At 41.7% G+C, this 19,127-nt stretch overlaps 1 protein-coding gene across 1 annotated transcript; it reads right to left on the reverse strand.

The window, feature by feature from the left end:
- Positions 1-275: 275 nt before the first annotated feature.
- On the reverse strand, positions 276-18,782 carry SPTSSB (serine palmitoyltransferase small subunit B). Its single transcript, XM_034781885.1, has 2 exons — positions 18,384-18,782; positions 276-1,891 (listed from the first exon to the last, which is right to left on the reverse strand). The coding sequence occupies exon 2, from the start codon at positions 1,857-1,859 to the stop codon at positions 1,617-1,619; it is 243 nt and encodes an 80-aa protein (XP_034637776.1). The 5' UTR covers positions 1,860-1,891; positions 18,384-18,782; the 3' UTR covers positions 276-1,616.
- Between the last annotated feature and the right edge of the window lie 345 nt (positions 18,783-19,127).

Here is a 19,127-nt window from a genome sequence, read left to right on the forward strand (position 1 = left end):
CCATATATTTAAATATATTCTAGTTGTGATGTACCAAAAAATCTCATTGAATTGTTTCCTAAATTATGTGTTGATATTACCGTACAGAGAAGGTAGTGGCAAGTTTATCTAATGGCAAGCAGATTGCACAGATAGAGGGGAGAGCGAGTTAGAGTATTTAGATGAATATAATACATGGATACAGGCAAAACTGAGAATTATGCATTCAAGACACAGTTTTAAAATAATTTAACTTTATTTTTGCATTTGAAAAACTGCATATAAACATAGCCTTATTTTTGACATCAGAATTTGCCATTCTTTTTATCATGCAGGACCCCAATGGCCCTTGATATAATTAGAAAATTTCTTCATGCTATAATTGTGTAAACATACTTCAAAAACTATTTACATTTTATGCATCTCACTTTCACTAGCAGTAGTGCCAGTTGCAAAAGGTATGTATTCTGCATATATAGCTTTCTCTTTGGCATTCATGTTTGATTTAGATGTACAATAAAACGCTTTCATGGTTTAAGAAACTCCCCAAAGGCAGTTTTAATAAATCTCCTTTCTCCTTTGTAAAGGAGGCCTCTGTATCAAAGCTTCCATCTAAATGCTTCAGCGTTCTGCAATTATTAGAAAATTCCACTCTGTTTACTAGATCATCTTCCTTTAGCACAAACACATGCTTTGCTTTCCCCCAATGAATTGTAGTAGAAAGGGGAAAAATTGATGATTGTAACAAGCAAAGTTGAGTGTAAACAAAAAAAGTCAGACTCACTAAATATCTGGTACATCATTCTTAGTACAATGCAAGATTACTTACAGTATAATAAATTCTTATTACAATTAAACCACCATAAATCCAGCAGCAGAAGCTTAGGTACTAAAAATTGGATTCATGCTAGTCTAGTCTTGATTTCTCATTTTCTAAAAGAAAACCCTCAAACCATCCCTTTATATCATGACACCATCCATTTTAAAAATTAGCAGACTACTAAAACAAACAGACTTCAGCTGCTTGGGTCATGTTATATTTGACTCACATTTCTGATACGCTGTAAACTAGGATGGGGAAAAAGATTGCATGTTTTGCAAGGTAGTTGCCATGTACCCTTCTGGGAGGAGCAGCTTTCTTGTATTCAAAAAATATAATAGCCTACCAACTACCATCATAGATACTTTTTGCTGTTTGCAATACATTTTCATGTGTGCTATTAAAATTAAATTCTGATTGAGCGTGAAAACCATATGTGTAAAAATCATGATTCTAGACACACTGTGATAAAGAAATAAGGTCTCTAACTGTTAAAGAACATATGTTTTCTCTACATTGAGGATCTACTACATAGGAACACTATTCTCAGTAGATAAGTTGAATATTAAGTAATGCATTCCATAGTCGGTGTTGCACAGTCACAGAATAAAAGCTGTGCTCGTGTTTTATTTAAATATGAACTATACAGTGAGGAATCAGTGCATTATTCTGGTTTTCAGTTATGGTAATTATGCAGGCTAGCTTTTGTACGAGGAAGCATTGTTTCCGCAAACACAAACCTTTTTCTAAACAAACAACTCCAACATGGAAGAAGACATTTCACATAGTAGCTGTTGCATCATCAACCCTGGCAAATTCAGTTCATAATGGCAACAGTACTTTCACGCTGGTCTCCAAATAACTGGGAGAAGAACTCAAAAGCCAAATGGATGTGGATAGGTATAAAGACATAAGCTGTGTACACCACCATAGCAAAAACAGTAATAAAAATAGTATGGAACATGGATTGCTCCCAGGGCTCCAACACATAGCAACAGGTGACCAGTAGGTATTGATAGTATAGCCAGTACAGATAATCCTTCGCACGCTTAATATCCATCTTCAGCTTTTAGTGGCTTTAGGAAACTTGACCTGTAACAAATAACAATGCATTATAGTTGAGATGGAGGATGAGTGGAATGTTGAAAGCCCTGGATAGAGAGGTGGAAAAAGCCTTGATGCTGTGAGTTACTATGACATACACAGCTGTGTGTGTTGTAATTGTTACACAAAATAGTAAAGTTCATCAAATAGAAATAAAGTATTATGTTATCACAAGTCTCTAATCTTCCTGGAGTCAGTACTAATAATAACCGGTTTTGGAGGAGGAGAAATTCCATTTGGAAAAAATAAAGTATCAGTTGGGCACTCAAAATTCTTAAATCCCTGATTTATGAATATTTTCTTATTCGATCCTATAAATGGAGTTAAAGGCTCCTCTGCTCTTGAATGCAAAGGCTCACATGGAAGTCAGAGGGAAGGCTTTGGCCCCAGTTCTGCATACTGGGAGAGTAGACTCATATGCTTCCGGAATAAGGATGAGATTTAAAAGAAAAGAGCTGCTCATTCCAAACTCCTTTGCCTTTTTCATTTAGTCCATTTCTTAAAAACAAACAAAACAACCCTGCAGAAAATCAAAACAGAACTTGAAAAATGTCTAATCTACCCAGATCCACAGGGTTAAATTAGCTCACCTTGTAAGATGTATTGTCAGCACACTTCCATAAAATCAAAGCACAAACTTTAGAAATGAGAGGAATGTTTGAGTAAAGTTTAGACAGCTAGGGAAAATTCTTTCCTCAGAGCTACCCAACAAGTACTAATTTTAGATATTCTGCATTCCTGCTTATATACAGAGACCAGAGTACCTGAGCAGATGGTTGCCAAGAGATGTGCTTTGCCCTTTGTTTGCGTTTCTAAGTGTGGTTTTGAACTCTGTTATGTTGATGCTTTCTTTAAATTCAGGATGACACAAAATCAGCCTACAGTGAGAATAGCGATTAAGTGATTATAAACAGCTGTTCTATATTTCACAGAAAATAGGTTTTGGTTTTTTTAAGTACCATGTGTAGAGACACATTCATTCACATAGATCTGTCCTTGGTTCAAGATTAGGGAAGTGGGGTGAACGACAGGCTTTAAGCCACCATTGTGATCTCCATTCTTTAATGGCAGCTTCCTGGCATAAGGTAGAGCAGCATCAGGGTATTGCCTGTTGCCTGTGACCCCCAAAGGGCTACACCAACAGGCATGGACTGCCCGGGCCTAGAGATGCTCTGAACTCACCCCATTTTCCCCACCACCTCCACTCCAGAAGCTGGGAGTTGAGGATGGTGTGATACTCTTATGTCAACATCCTCCAATGGCCAGTTAAGCCAGCTTTTAGGCTCTTTTATGCTTGCGTCCAGATGGGAAACTGCTACCAATTGCCCAGAGCTGGTCAAAATGCAACTTCTGTCCAATTGTTTTCTTTTAATATCTCTATAAATTAAAAGGTTAAAATTAAGATGAACCAAAACAAACAAGTTAGAACACAATATTCCATTTTGATTTCAAATTGTTTGTTTTTCCACTAAAAATTTAATTGAAATTAGTGTGTCCATAAAATGTTTGTTTTGACAAAACAGCATTTGCCGATGGAAAACTGTTCTGATCAGCTTTATAATTGAGTCATATGGACATCATTCATTCCAAGGGCCAGTCTGAAAGCTTAACTAAGAATGTCTGCTGGGAGACTCCTCAATTATCTCATAGAAGAGTATCAGGGTTGGAAGGGACCTCAGGAGGTCATCTAGTCCAACCCCCTGCTCAAAGCAAGACCAATCCCCAATTTTTGCCCCAATCCCTAAATGGCCCCCTCAAGGATTGAACTCACAACCCAGGGTTTAACAGGCCAACGTTCAAACCGCTGAGCTATCCCTCCCCCCCCCTCATATCAAGGCAATTAGAACTAGGAGCACTGAAGACTCTGTCTGAAGGGTGAGGAGTGGGAAAGTGGAATCTCCTTCTGAGCAGCCAGGGAGAGGCGTGCATATGTGCATACTAAAGATTGTCTTTTCAACCTGAAATTATCACACAGACTAGCAGAGGAGTAGAGAGGAGTTAAAAAGTCAAGACAAGCTATAAACATGATTTGACTTTAAAAAAAACTCATAATTTTGGGGCTGATCTCATGATTTTGGAGTGTCTGACTCATGGTTTCGGATCTTTGAAGATCAGCAGTACTGCATCTCCTCTACTTTCCTCTTCCATAATATTTTGGTGCATCTTCCCACTTTTATTTGTTTTACAGTTCCACGATGGCAATAATTCACCTAGCTACAAGGACAGAGTGCTGGACCTTCCCCCAGGATATGCAGACCGCTGAGTGGAATGGACTCCTGTGCAGGAGCTTGTGAGCCACTAGCATGATCTGGGATAGCTGCCGGTGAGCCTGGTGCCCGCCCCAGTGGGCGGGCCTGCGCGTGGTATAGCCACACCAGAGTTGCTGCAGGTGTGGGGTGCTGGCGCTTGGGAGCAGTGGCCCAACATGCTGCTGCTGTGGTTTCCAGTAGAGCCCTGCAGCTCCATGGATACAAATTTATTTTCTGGATATCCGCATCGCAGATATAAATTGTGTAGCCGTGCAGGGCTCTAGTCTAAGGGCACAAGGGATCATTAGATCATTTAGTCTGACTTCCTGTATATCACAAACCATTACACTTCATCCAACTATCCCTCTATTAAGCCCAATGCCTTCAGTTAGACCAAATTATTTCAGTCCTTTGGAGACTGAACTGTGTACTACAGGCAGATAACAGGAGACTGAGATGCCACCAATGCATGAGGTCCCTGCAATGACGGGAATTGATTAGGTGAGATGTACCCAGCTGATCCTAGCAAGTGAACCAAACCCTGTGCTGCAGAAGAAGCCAACACCTGCCCCAGCTCCTGGCCAATCTGACCTGGGGAAAATGCCTTCCTGACCTGAAATCTGGCTATCAGTATGACCATAAGCATGTGAACAAGATACCCCCACCAGGCATCCTTTCTAGAGGATTCTCTGTGCCACATCAGAGCAGTGGTCCAGGCTGTTCTGTGTCCTGTCTCCAGCTGTAACTAGATGAAGGCAACCCCTCCTACCACTCTGCCCAAAATGCATCTAACCAATTGTGCAGTGGGGAAAAAATCCTTCCTGACTCCAGTGGGTGTCCAGCCGTTGAGAGGTCTTCTTGATGGATCCCTCAGAGGAAGAGATCAGACGGATCCTGCTCTTTGTAGAGGAATGATCCGATCTCTAAGCTGTTAACAATGTGTTCCACTGAACTAGAAAAAGCCGAAAAGCTTTTAAGAATTCTCCCAAGTCTGACAGACCTACATTCTAGTGTATTGGTATTAGGCCAGGCCCAGAGCTGCCCCGTCAGCATTAGAATATCTGCCAGGAATAATTTTTAGTGAGAAAGGTCAAGTCTGAAGTAATAAAATAACATAGATCTTTTCAGTGGTAGCTCTCACAATGCCTTACAAATGAGGGTATCATTATTCCCAGTTTACCTCTCTATGCTTCAGTGTCACCATTTGCAAAGTGACTTTCCCATAGTCACCAGGAAGTCAATGGTGTAGATAAATCTCTAATCATTTTCATATGACTTTACATTGTGCCTCTTCATATAACCTTGTGGGTCACGTGTGACCTCTGTTTTCATGGGACTTTGTATCAAAGCCTCATTTAGAAACTTTGCATTGCCCTTGGTATAATATTATAGCCCCTAAGGATAGAATAAGATAGAAGGAACATTTCTTTTTGCTAGCTGTAGAACAAGAGCTCTTCCCCCCCCCCCAATCAATTGCCCTGTTGAATGAATGAGGTGTGAATGAGGAAGGCATGGAAGGCAGCACCTCCAGACAGCCTCAACTGTTGGAGAGGGGCTGGGAGCCAGACCCAAGGACAATAAAACGTGTCAAGTGGGCTCATTAAAGACAAGCAGACATACCGAGGGCCTCGGGGGTTAGAAGCCAGCACCTTCTTTTGGAAACACCCTCTTTGCAGCATTGGGACAACACTCAAAAGAAAGCAGCACAAAGGACCAATGGACACAGACACAGAGTTTGAATCTGGTATAGATTTGCATAAGAGGAAAGCTGCTATAAAAGTGAGGTGTCTTGCAGAGGACCTCGGGTCTCGTCTTGTCAACATGGGAGCATCGATCCGGATTGGCAGAAGCCCGGCTCCACCCCCTCCCCCATCTAACTCACCTGTCCAGTGAAGTTAAGGGGAGCAACTAATTGGTAACAAGAAGACGGAGTGTGTTTGTGTGTGTGTGTGAGTGTAAGTGTAATATATTATATGCATATGATACAGTTTAAAGAACACATGTATTACCAATAAATGTGGCGTTTTGTCTTATTCCCCCTGAAAAGATCCTGTGCAGTACTTTAAGTACAACAATGGCAGATGTCAAGAATAGAGCAGAATAGGTAAGATGGATGCAGATAAGGTATTTGAATGGGACTGAGGAGACCTGAGTTCAGTTTTCAGCTCAGTCACAGACTTCCTGTGTAAAATCTAACAAATCCCTTACTCTGCTCCGGGGTGGGCAAACTTTTTGGCATGAGGGTCACATCTGGGTATGGAAATTGTATGGTGGGCCATGAATGCTCACAAAATTGAGGTTGGGGTGCAGGAGGGGGCTCTGGCTGGGGCTGAGGGCTCTGGGGTAGGGCTGGGGATGAGGGGTTTGGGGTGCAGGAGGGTGATCTGGGCTGGGATCGAGGGGTTTGGAGGGCAGGAGGGGAACTGGGGCTGGGGCAGGAGGTTGGGGTGCAGGCTCTGGGCAGTGCTTACCTCAAGTAGCTCCTGGAAGCAGTGGCATGTCCCCCCTCCAGCTCCTACGCAGAGGTGTGGCCAGGTAGCTCTGTGCGCTGCCCTGTCTGCAGGCGCTGCCCTGCAACTTCCATTGGCCACAGTTCCCAGCCAATGGGAGCTGTGGGGGTGGCACTTGGGGTGGGGGCAGTGTGCAGAGCCCCTTGGCTGCTCCTACGCATAGGAGCCAGAGGGGGGACATGCCGCTGTTTCCGGGAGCCACAGCACGCATGGAGCGCCTCCCGACCCCATTCCCCAGCTGGAGTGTGGGGCAAGCCTCAGACCCCACTCCCCAGCAGGATCTCGAGGGCCAGATAAAATCAGCTGGTGGGCCCGATGTGGCCCACAGGCCATAGTTTGCTGACCGCTGCTCTCTGTACCTCACCTCATAGGGTTGCTGTGAGGACAAATTCACTAGTGATCATGAGTTGCTCAGACACTACAGTAAAGAGCACAATATCCAAGTTCCTAAATAGACAGAACTCAGGTCCACTGACTCACTACAGTGCTCTGAACACTGGGCTATGCTGTCTCTAAATAAAATATAAAGGTTCATCTAAATAAAGACAGACTAATTTTTAAAGTCTCTGTTCCTGCCACTGACACACTTCCACATTTAATATACTGACACATTCATTTTGAGTGGGGTTTTTGGAAACATACCAAATGGAAAGAGCATCTCAGGGTAATGGAATTTGATATAAATTATAAAAAAACCCATGTAGATGGCAAGAACCAAAGCCATCTTAAACCAACTGATCCATGAACAAGACGCAAGAAAATCCAGTGTTCTCCTGGCACAGATGCCTTTTACTAAGACCCATTTACATTAACTCAGAGCTGGCTTTAAGCACAAACACTACTTCAAGTCTCAAGGCTTCTGGAGGTGCCAGGCAGACTTACAACTCATGAGCCAGCCAGATTACTTCATAACGGCTGGACTAGATACGGAAATAAATAAAGAATAAATCCTCTGGATGTTTGGAGCCCCTGCACATTTTTTAAAATTTGATTTTTTTTATTGTTTTATATAAAATATAAGCACATAATGAAACAAAACATAGAAATTCATGCACAACATGGAAATAGCCGTCCATCCCAGAGGCCATACTTGAATTCATATTTTTATAGCCTATTCAATTTCTTGTGTTGTGAAGTCCATAAACAACACTTGTTCTGAAATTAGGGTATTAAAAGGTAGGCCTTCAATTAAATTTATTAGTCATTCTGATTTATATAAAGGTTGATAGAATTGCTTTAAATGATTATAAATATTGGTTCAAGGATGGCACTCCTGTCTTCTTGTAACAAGAAAAAAGTATTAAGTCTTCTGGCAAGCAGTTTACCTGTATTATCTCTCCATTCATAATTTCTTTGTTTGACCCTCTTGAGTGTAAATTTGACTTGGCTGGATAAGCATTCATTATATTTATATTTGGCATTGATTAGAGAACGTTGAAGGTTTTCATTACAGGTCTGTCGCATCTTACGCGCATTTAATATGCGCGATTTCAACTATACGCGGTTGGCAAAAAATAAAATAAAAACAACAGTTTTAATACTATACCTGTAGTGCGGGCGATTTCACTCGCCATTGAACTCAATGGGGTTTTGGCTATATGCGGTTTTCGCTTTACGCGCTAACTGCGGAACGGAACCCCCGCGTAAAATGAGACAGACCTGTATTTGGGTCAGTCTTGTGTGTTCTCTGCAACACATCCATTTCCTTGTCCAGAGAATCTAGTAACTTGAGTCTCTCTTTCTTCTTTTGGGAGGCATACTTTATGTATTCATGCCTTACAGGAGCTTCCCAAAAGATGGTAACTGCATGCTTATTTCCTTATATGAAGGCAGAGATGGTTGAATCAATTGCAGAACACAATTTTGTCTTTTAGTAGCACAGTGCTCAGCTTCCACCCAGAAGATTTTAATGAAGTGTAACCGGTGTCATTGGTAAGTATAATTGGAGCATGATCTCAAAGTAATATATGATCAACAGTTGCTTCTAGTCATGCTGGAATCAGTTCTAAAGATATAAGAAAAAATTCAGTTCTGTAGTAAGATAAATGTACTGTAGAGAAATAAGTACAGTCATACTCTTTGGGGTGTCCCAGTCTCCATATATATGTTAAATCAAGTTAATTCATTAACAGTTAGGGTTGGCCTACTGTGCTTTGAAAGTTGGGTTTCATGCAATTGGATTTGTCCTGATGTCTATCTAGCACAGCATTCCAATCTCCTCCCAGTATTACAGGAATGCCTTTTATTAGAAAAGGGTCTTGCAAAATCTTGTGGAACCTGCTAAATCCATAGTGAAGGTGGATTGATACATGATGCTGTATCTGGCACTGGTCCCCTCAGGATTTGCTTCATGCCATTGAACGCAGCCCTCTTTTTGTTAAGCTCAGATGAGATGTCAGGAAAAAAAGAGAAATTTTGTGTCTACGTAAGGGTTTTGGCTTCTGGCAGTATCCATTAACATTACTTTATCATTGAATTTCCGCAGCTCGAAGATTATGGATCTGGGCTTATCAGACTCCTGCCTTGTAGTACCAGACATTCAGTGAGCCCTTTCAATATCTAATGGGGGCAGCTGGGAGTCCAATTTAAGTATGTCAGGGAGCAGCCTCTGAAGAAAGTAATATCCTTCTTTAGACCCTCAGTAATGCCCAAGATGTGAAGGTTGTTTCTTTGAGATCTGTTTTCTTACTGTAAGATTAAGGAAACAGTTTTTTCTTTAATTTCACTGTTTTCAATGGCAGTCTTGTGTAGCTCATTTTCCAACTAAGCCATTTCAGCTTTTACATCACATAGCTCTTTAGAGATTGAATCCAGTCTTTCTGTGAGGAATTCTTTCAGTGCTGCGATATCCTGGCCTAGGTTCTGCTGTGGCCTTGCGGTCTCCCCCTTCAGCTAATTAGGTCTTTTGTTGGCCCTCATTTTTTTCATTGGAATCCATATTCAACAATTTGAAGTTTATCCAGGGAATTAATTTAAACTTTTATGACAGGAGCTTACTGCCTAGGAAAGTAATTATTAGAGATGAGTAGTTGATATGTGGGGAGTGAGGAGGTCCGGGACTAAGCAGCCATCTTCCTCATAGGTACCAGGTGACCCTCCCCTGCACATTTTAAGGGTCCTGCATTAGCTCGTCTGGTCTCAGCATCCCAGTCTCAATGGATCATTATACAAATATCACCCAATAACAAAAACTGATCTGGAATTTTACATCTTTTAAAAACGGCAGAAATGTCCTAATTAAAAGTTTCTTCCTTCCTTCTACTGCTCTATGTGCATACACATCCCCACTTCTTGCTTACAGCCAAAGCACCAAGATACTATGCAAAATACTGTTCTTGCTGCATTTCCAACCCCTAGAATCCCTCTTTTTCAGCAACATTTTCTCTGCAGTTTCTCCTAGTTGGGAGGAAATGAGAAGATGGTTTCTCAGCATTGGTTTATTTTGCTGCTGGACTACTTAAGATTTTGTTTTTAAGTATCAGTCAGCTAACCAAAGTTATTTCCTATTTAAAGATCATGGAAGAGTTAAAACCAGCTATGAATAAAATGAATGGAATTCAGTCTAAAAAACACTAGAAATCACTGGCAAACTCAGTCCCTCCTTCTGGAGCAGGATGAAAGGAGAAACCTGAAAAGCAGCTCAGCTTTCTTGGATCTAAATCACAACCTGATTTTCCTGCCCATTGACACACCTCTGATTAGATCAGTCTACAGAGAGAGTTTCAGTGCTTGTTGACACTGGGCTCATTTCTCTTTAAAAACTCTACTGTGTCATTGTCACTTAATCCTGCTCTGAACGGGGTTAGACAACATGGTGTTTAAGGTACTGGTGGGCACCTGGAGCCTTGTTCAGGCTCTAGGACTCAGACTGGTGGCTGCACTGTTGATCGCGTTGGTGGAAAATTCTTGGTCCAAAAAAAAAAAAATTCCTTATGGTGTAGCCAGTCTACACTAGACTCTGAAATATGTTTGAAAAGCGTGTTTTAATTTAGTTAAAACGTTGTTCTAGCTAAACCAGTTTGGGTGGCTAGCATAGATAGAGGAAAAGGAATTTAGAATAGGAAAAACACTAGGGTTATAAACACCCACTGGGTTTGTAACACATCTGGACGCTGAGTCTCCTCTGCTGGTTCACATTTTGTGTGTTCCTTTACATTTGAGCAAAGAATGCATACAATGCTATCAGATCAGGATGACAGTGTCTTTATATGGTGGTAAAACCAGGTAGTGGAGAATCAGGAATCTCATGTCCACGCTCAGATACCTGAAATAGAGCACAAGCATTGCTAGTGCCATAGCAGGGTTTAGATCTTGCTCCTAGGATTCAATTGATTTCTGTGGGAGTAGGATCAGCTGCAACTGGTCCTTTTGGAAAACCTTCGCATTTACATTGAGGTTTTTGGGAAATCTTCCCGCTATTGTAGTTCCATCAGTCATGCTATGGATTTAATTTGGGCATAGGCTTGTACTGGCCCTCTGTACAGGGATGAATTTCACTACCTGTCAATAATTTTTTTTAAAAAACTATGCAAATTACTTATCTTTCACTTTTAATAATTTAGCTATTTCTAATTTTATTGCAGTAAATGGATTTGTTTCTCACTGTTAAGTGATTGCATCCCAGTCCTATTCATTGCACTCCTTCCATCTCAAATACTGAGTACCAAACTCTGTCTACTTGTATTGGCACTAGTGTAAAATGTCTGGAGCAAGTCCATTGACTTCAATAGATTTACACTTCTATAAATGCAACCTGAATGAGGCAGGGATAAATAGTCCTAATGCGTCATTCATTTTACCAATGTGCTTTGCCTACAAGGCACCTTTTTAAATGTTTAAGCCCACTGAGGGTTTACACAGGTAAGTTATTGCAGAATAAGATAGGTGGGAGTTTGAGTGCCTTTTTCCAGTTTAGCTTAATCCACTTTGTGAATTAAGCTAATTCAGCAAAAGACACTTTCATTCCAAACTAAAAGTGTTCACATGAGAAACTATTCCACAATAGCTGTTATGGAACAGCTTTGACTGGAATAGCTATTGCAGTCAATTTCCTAGTGTGGGCAAACTCTTGGTGTTTGTTTTCTGCGTCAACAACATCCAGAGCTCTATGTACACCTGGTCCTATATTACTGTATATTAATCTAGAGAAACTGAAATTGTATACATGTATCATTTTAAGTTCATTTGGTACACGGAACACCATTAGAAAGGAAGTTTAGTTTTAATGCAATAATTCCTGTATATGTTTCAGGCATTTTGTATGTAGGAGGTGAAGCTAAGGCTGCATCTAAACTAGATTTTTGGAAATTTGCCACCATTGTAGCTTCAGCAGTGCGTACCACTTAGTTGCTTCATTCAAGCTTACCACTCTGGTAAGGTACTGGTGTTTTAACCACAATGCTGTCCAACTATGCTCAGCGGTAAGAATGCCAGTGGCCAACGAAGCCTGTTTACACTAGCACTCTCACAGTTGTGGGAGCTTTTTTTTTTTTTTAAACTAAGAAAAATGCAAATGTACAGAAGGTCTAAGAGCCCAATCCAACTCCTACTGCCTTCAGTGGGAGTTTGATAAGGCCCCAGTTACTTAACACTAAATTGTGGCATTTATTTCACTATTCACATTTACCAGGGGGAATGCTATTGCTATGTCACAGAGACTTAGTATAGGTCTTTCAACAGACAAAGCTAAATAGTCATGTTCAGGCTCCCATTTTAAATAGCACCCAACCCCTGGTTTTGGGCTGAAATTTTCCATGCTTGGTTATAACCCAAAGGTGAATTTTTTTTGTTTAGCCATTTGAGTTACAGAAGAGTGCAACAACATAACATCAAACAGTGCAGCTAGATTTTTGTAATCCAGAACCACTACAGGAGTAGCAGAGCAGTTAATCTACACTGCACCCCTCAAAATCCACACAGAATTTCCTTCTGTCCGGCCCCGCAAACACACCCAGACCTTAGCTGACTGCTACTTTGGCAGCTTTTAAATAGTTTCTCAACTGCCATTAGAGGTGCCTGGCCCTGGGCATGTGACTCCCATAACTCATAGGAGTTGCATGATAACTGTAATTATAACTGGTAGATTCTTGCCAGATTGAGAATGTATTTCTACATGGGTTGCAGTGTGTTGACAATGACAGTCCCTAAACTACTATTTACTCCTGCATTGAAGTCATAAAGCATGCAAAGCCAGTATGACGACTATTCAGAATACCGTTTCCACTGATCTAGGAAGAAATTTAGATTAGAGAAAGCAAATTTTAGATTGCTCAACAGATGTTCTATTCACAATTACACCTGTCAACGCTCCAAGAACGTGGAGCTGATCTATAGCTTCCAATGGAATCTGGTCTGAGGAGGGGATATCAACTCCTCAAAGCATAGCCAAGTCCAAAACATAGGAAATATTTCAATTTTTTTTTAACTAGGAACACTCAAACAAGCTTCAGGGAAATCAAAGATTGTCAATATTCACATTGAAGACTAACTTACTGTAGCACTCTTGGTTTTGTCCTTCTTTCCCTATTCTCCTTTTTGCCATCTAAAAGAATATGAAGCCTCTCCCATCTATTCCATTGTAATGTGCTTATCACAGTAGTATCTAGACCTCTTTTCTTCAGTCTATGTATCACTAGAATATGTTTGCAGTACAAATATATTCTTTCAATATTTGCTATTTTCCTCCCTCTAAAGAGTTCTATTTTTTTTGGTGCACAATTTGTTGTTTCTTCCTCTATTTGACTTCAGTTCATTTGTACATATCCTCTGTCTCCCAACCCTCCCAGCCACCATCATCATTCTGCATTCACTCCCTCTCTTAGGTTGTGAGCTGGACAATATAACTTGATTAGCTTCCAGATGTAGGTGATGAGTGTTTCAAAGCCATTTAAACACAGGTGAGTTGTTACCCCCCACCTCCAATGATTGCATTTTAGTGGTGGCCACCCCCCACAAATGGTTGCATTTTATTGGTGGCTAGGTGGAATACTACATGGGTCAAATCCAGAGATCATTGCCAGTGAGTTCGATGGGGTCACCATTTCACCCCGATTTTTATTGTGTGTGCAACTCTATAGAGTTTTGAGTAGAGATGGGCCAAAACCAAACCCTAAACTTCGTAGGTGATAAGAATCCAGAACTGGGTTTAAATTGGAAATACTAAAAAGTTCAAGGGATCTTTAAGGAGGGGCACTATTAGATGTTTTTAACTGACATTGCTCCAGATCTTTTTTTGGTCTTGTTAAGAAATTTCAAGCTCACTCAGGAGCCTTCCAGTAATCCATGGTTCTAGAATCTAGGCTGGAAACATTGAGAGAACTTCAAAACACAGCACCTGCAGAAGGTCACAAAAATAGAGAGTGGGGGGGTATAAACAAAGTTAATCAAGATTTTATGAACCTCTAAAGAGCTTTCAGATTAGCTCTTATTTTATTGAAACTGATTTGCTCAACTCTAAGCCATTTTGATATGGGCTGATGGTATTAACCGGGTTTTGTGTATAGGTAGACTTGGCCAAATTTGATTTTTTTAAATAATTTGTTTATTTTTAAGGTTTATTTTTTATCAATATAAATTTTATAGGTATGAAAAATGATTGGTTTTAAGTTTATTTTTATTGATTTAAATTTTCATAAGGTGGGGTAGTCAGACAATTATTTAATGGGCGTAGAGGTTGAGATTCAGAAAGTTTTTTTTATAACCATGAAAATACAAATTTTCAACATCACATGTCAAAATATACAAAGTAAATATCCTTAAATCAAACTCTGGATTCTTAAGCAGCATTTTCTTTACTTTGCCCATCTGTAAATTTCAATTATTATCAATGGAAATTTTGTTTGTGTGTTTAAGCTGAAATTGATGTTTATTGACATTTACTGATAAAAATCTAATCCTACCAAGCCTACATATAGGTTATATGTAATCTGACAAGTTGAATGTTGTCTTAGTTCTATTAATGATATCAAGTGGAAGACGTTAGCATTTGTTGTACAAATATAGGTCCTTTCTGCACTAATAAAATGAAGCTGAGACCTGCTGGTAATGGCTTACGCTAGTCATTGGGTCACAATAGAAAAAAATATGGAGATAGTTATGGTAAAAGTGGAAGTAAAAAGGAGCCTGCATCTTTCAGATTGACATTTATTACCCATGCAGGTTCCGGGAAACAGCCCTATCATCAGAGATTCACCCTTTCAAACTGGTACTTCTAAGAATGGCAGGCTACAGCCAATAGCTGCACAGAAATAACAGTCTAATTTGACCAATCTGACTTTGAAAAAAGCAAACACACCCCTGACTTGTGGAAGGCATTGGAACCAGAGGACACTGTGAGCACTCTTGTTCACTCATAGGATGAGGGAGCAGAGAAGAGCAGTGTATCTGTTTGGGTGGGATGAGAGGGTTGTCTGTGGATGAGACATGGTGTTGTCACAGTGCCAGTTCCTGAGAGGTGGAAGAAGCGTGTGGGTTGTCCTCTGGAGAAGCTAGGGTAGGTAGAACTACTAGTGGATAGGGAGGAGACGCTCCTTATAATGAGCTTCTGACATCTTACTTCAAGGGGGTCACAAAAGAAAATACACTTGTGATCCGGACTTGGGGATAGGGAAGCTGATGCTCCTACTAAGAGAACCCATAGGGACTATTAGGGATGGTGTAGATTCCCACTGTGGTTTGAACTGCTCCACACGGGAAAGCAGCAGCAGCACAAAATATGGTACTTGCTAAATAGGGGGAAAGGACATAATTGTGGTGGGGTTATTTTTCCTTTGCAATGCATGCAGTTACCCAACATCTCTGCCCGCCAGCTGTTCAGCTCAGTCTTCACTCCCATCTTCACCCCCCCCAGTGGGTGGGTTCTACAGTTGTGCTGCACCACTGCAGGCACAACAAGCAGCATGAGGTAAAGATTCAGAGAACACAGGGTTAGCAGTACCATAGCTTCATGCGATGGAGTGTTTCTCATCAGATAATAAGAGCATTTTAACTTCTGGATGTCAATTCATCAAATAGTACCAGAGGCAGGTGTGTGCTTCACTGCCTGGCCATGCTCCTGGCACACAGATGGTTAACCAAGTAAGTCCCCACCCCTGAATTATCGCCTCTCTAGGGATCCCTCTACCACTGTTCCCATTGGTGATGGGTGTACCCTACTCCTACCTCCTTGTACTGATGTTGATCTTTTCCCTGGCTCCTTCTCTGCCAAAACCTTCCTCCTTCCCCTTCCACAATGGCCATGGAAGCACTTCTGGCATGAATGCTCACAAACATATGTATTCACACTAGTACTCATGGTACTTGTGTGCAGAAGATATTCATATAAATAAACAAAATAAATAAAATCACATACTGAATGTTTGCAAATACATGGACAAAAAACATCATGAATGGCAGCCAAATGAAGCAGTTGGGCTTATTCCCAAGAATACTTGAATACTTTTTTTTTTTTCCTCTCCTCACCCATCTCTACCTTAAAGCAGGTAAGTATTATTTTACAGGTGGAGAAAGAACAGGATTAACAGTGATATGAGCCCAAAAAAGCTTGAAAGCTAAAAACTGGGAGTTGACACTTGTTGGGATGGTGCCAATTTGGTGTGGCCATGCTGAATGAATGGCGTGAGCATAACCTGACATGACTTAAACATGGCTGAAGAACTGCAGAGGCTCCTGGGAGCAAGGGACCCTTTAAGCAGAAGCAGATTTGATAAAGGACTGGCAAAGCCTGAGTGCGATCGATACAGAACCTATTGGTCGGCAAATATGGGCCCATGCAAAAGTAAATATCACATGTATAAAATTCCAGCATGGCGCACAGGTCGACCTCATTATAGTGACCCTACAGCAAGGACATCATGCAGAGAGCCAGAGTGAATGATTGATGAGTGAGTAAGCATGGAGTGGTCTTTGTTCGAAACCCCAGCCCTTTCCAAAATGCTAATTAGCTAAAAATAATAACCACACGCCCACTGGGAATGCTTTGGAGACGTGACTCTTTTGAGGAAAAAGAGTATAATAATCAAGCAAAGTAAATTACTGTTGAGAAAAGGAGAGAGGGGATTCCTTAATGGACACTTGAAGAAGATGCTAGACATAGTAGCCAAAACTCTGCTCCGTGGGCTCGAGTAGGACTGTGACCTTAGGGGTTTCCAGGCCTCACCTTGAGGTAATCTGAGACAGACCAGAGGGCTAAGGAGACTAGACCTGGAGGGAAGAAATAGAATTGGTAAAGCAGGAACTGTGTGAGGCTAGCATTGGGCCTGTTTGTGAAAGAGAGGCTCACTAAGAGGAATGTATAGCTCTTAATGTATAGTTCTTTAATGTCTAACACAGGAGTTATGTGCTTAATGTAATCCTTTACTGCTTGTGTAATTCCTTCTCAAATAAACTACAGTATATGCAAGTTAATTACTGTGGACCTTTTTCATTGGTAAGAAAGTACCACGGGGAGCCATTAAAGATCCCATTCAGGGGTAGTAGTCCCCTGGTGCCAACAACCCTCATCCTCCCTCCTCCGTTACTCCCTTCCCTTTGCTTGCCTGTTACACCCATTTTACAATTAAGATGCCAAATTCTTGGTGGGCAGATCCTCGTAACTGGTGTAAGTTGTATCAGCTCCATTAACTTCACTGGAGTCATGATAATTTACACTTGCTGAGGATCTGCCTCTGGGTTCTTTACTAAAGTCAGTACAGCACCTAGCATAATGAGACTCTGGTTAGGACCCCTGAATACTACCATAATACAAATAATAAGTAACAACTACACCGAAGTGGCACAAACAAAAGTGGCTTGTCCAAGGTCAAAGAGCTTAGAAATTCCTGGCTCCCAGTCCTGTGCTCCTGCTACAGTATTCCTCACTTCACTGTTTAAACCATACATCTTTTGGAAACATATACATCACACACACATCTTACAGAATGTTTTGAACTAGGTTCTGGTCTGATAATCTCACCCATTTTATTTGCTTTCTGGAGTCTATCACATAGTAAGTTGTTTTTTCTCATTCCCGACATGAGACCACCAGAGGTTGGAATAGAATGTGCCCTAGGACGGCTAATGATTTCCTCTTTTGCGTAGGCTGCTAAGATGTACCATACTTGTCCAGTTATTTGGAGAGAAAGGGAGAGGACAGTGAAGTAAACGTATAATGGAGGGAAAAGGAGCACAGATAATATATAGTTTGGAACTAGTTGTTTTTTTAGTTGAAATAATTTATATAGGTACTTATCTGTCCTCTCCCCCGCCTCATTGCCACAGTATTTGATCTCCTCACAAACATTAATAAATGTCTTATAAGAAACCTCCTCTGAGATAGTGCCATATTATCATCATCCCCATTTTACAGGTAGGGAAACTGAGGCAAAGAAACATTAATCCCAGATTTACAAAAGAGTTTGGTACTCAGCTCTGTTGCAGAAATAATTTTTCTGGGATCACAAGTTCTGGGAATTAAAACCTCCCAAATCCCAACACTTAATCCCCAAACTATCTTTCTTCCTTTAGTCCACAGTCCTGTATCAGTTGTAAGATCGTCAGACAAATGAACAACCCTTATAAGTAAAGCACAATTACTTACACCTCCTTTAGTATGGTTCATAGAAATATCGAGGAATTATCTTGAACTACTTATAGGCAAGGAGATTCTCTCTCCTTTAAGGAAAAATAAAGGAATATTGTAGAAAAATTAGTGTCCGTGCCATATAAGAACAAGCAAACTCTCACCTCTGCGTCTAGGCGTATTACACTAGCTCTGGATGAGTGATGCTCCAAGCTGCTGGGCTCCCTACTGCATGGAGAAGTGTGAAAACTGAGCTGGCTGCTGGGTTCTCCAACTTAGGTCTTTTTTCCTGCTCGGCCCCTTCGCACTGCTGCTAAAACCTCACCTAACAGCCAACCTGATTGCGGTGATTAATGACTGACAAAGAGAAACCACGAACCCAATGGGAGTAGCTCGCTGACAAGCCCAAAGCAGTGGCCTGGGGAGAGTCTAGCCCAGCCTCCGCCGCGGCAGTTATGCAACTTATCGGAAGAAGGTAGCCGAACAACTTGAGTCGCTTAGCTTAGCCCGCTCTGCGGCCACGGACCGGGGCGCCCGCGGAGCAGGCGGAGGCGTTGCAGTTACCCCAGTGCTGCGGCGAGCCGAGCCAAGCAGACAGAGAGACGGGGACCTGGGCGCGCCCCCGCCCCGGGCACCAGGCATGCAAACGAGGCGAGCCCCTGCAGCTCGGGAGCCCAGGCAGCGGACATGCCCGGCGCGCCGAGGCTGGTCTAGCGGCAGATCGCAGGGGCCCCTTGGCTGCTGTGTAGCAGCCCTCTGCAGGCTCCTGCAACAGCACAACGGAAACAAACGCAAGCGGCCGAGGCACTGCAGGCAGCTCCCTGGCCCCCAGCCTGTGAGGGAGCCCAAGGTTGCAGCGGCGGTCTGCTGTCCGGCTCAGCTCCAAGCCCTAGGCAGTGTCCGCCGGG

The sequence above is a fragment of the Trachemys scripta genome, chromosome 9 (assembly GCF_013100865.1).
Source record: "Trachemys scripta elegans isolate TJP31775 chromosome 9, CAS_Tse_1.0, whole genome shotgun sequence".
NCBI classification, from domain to species: domain Eukaryota; kingdom Metazoa; phylum Chordata; order Testudines; family Emydidae; genus Trachemys; species Trachemys scripta.

What these genes read in the sequence shown, in the direction of transcription:
- SPTSSB (XM_034781885.1), bottom strand. Translation starts at nt 1,859, where the DNA reads ATGGATATTAAGCGTGCGAAGGATTATCTGTACTGGCTATACTATCAA.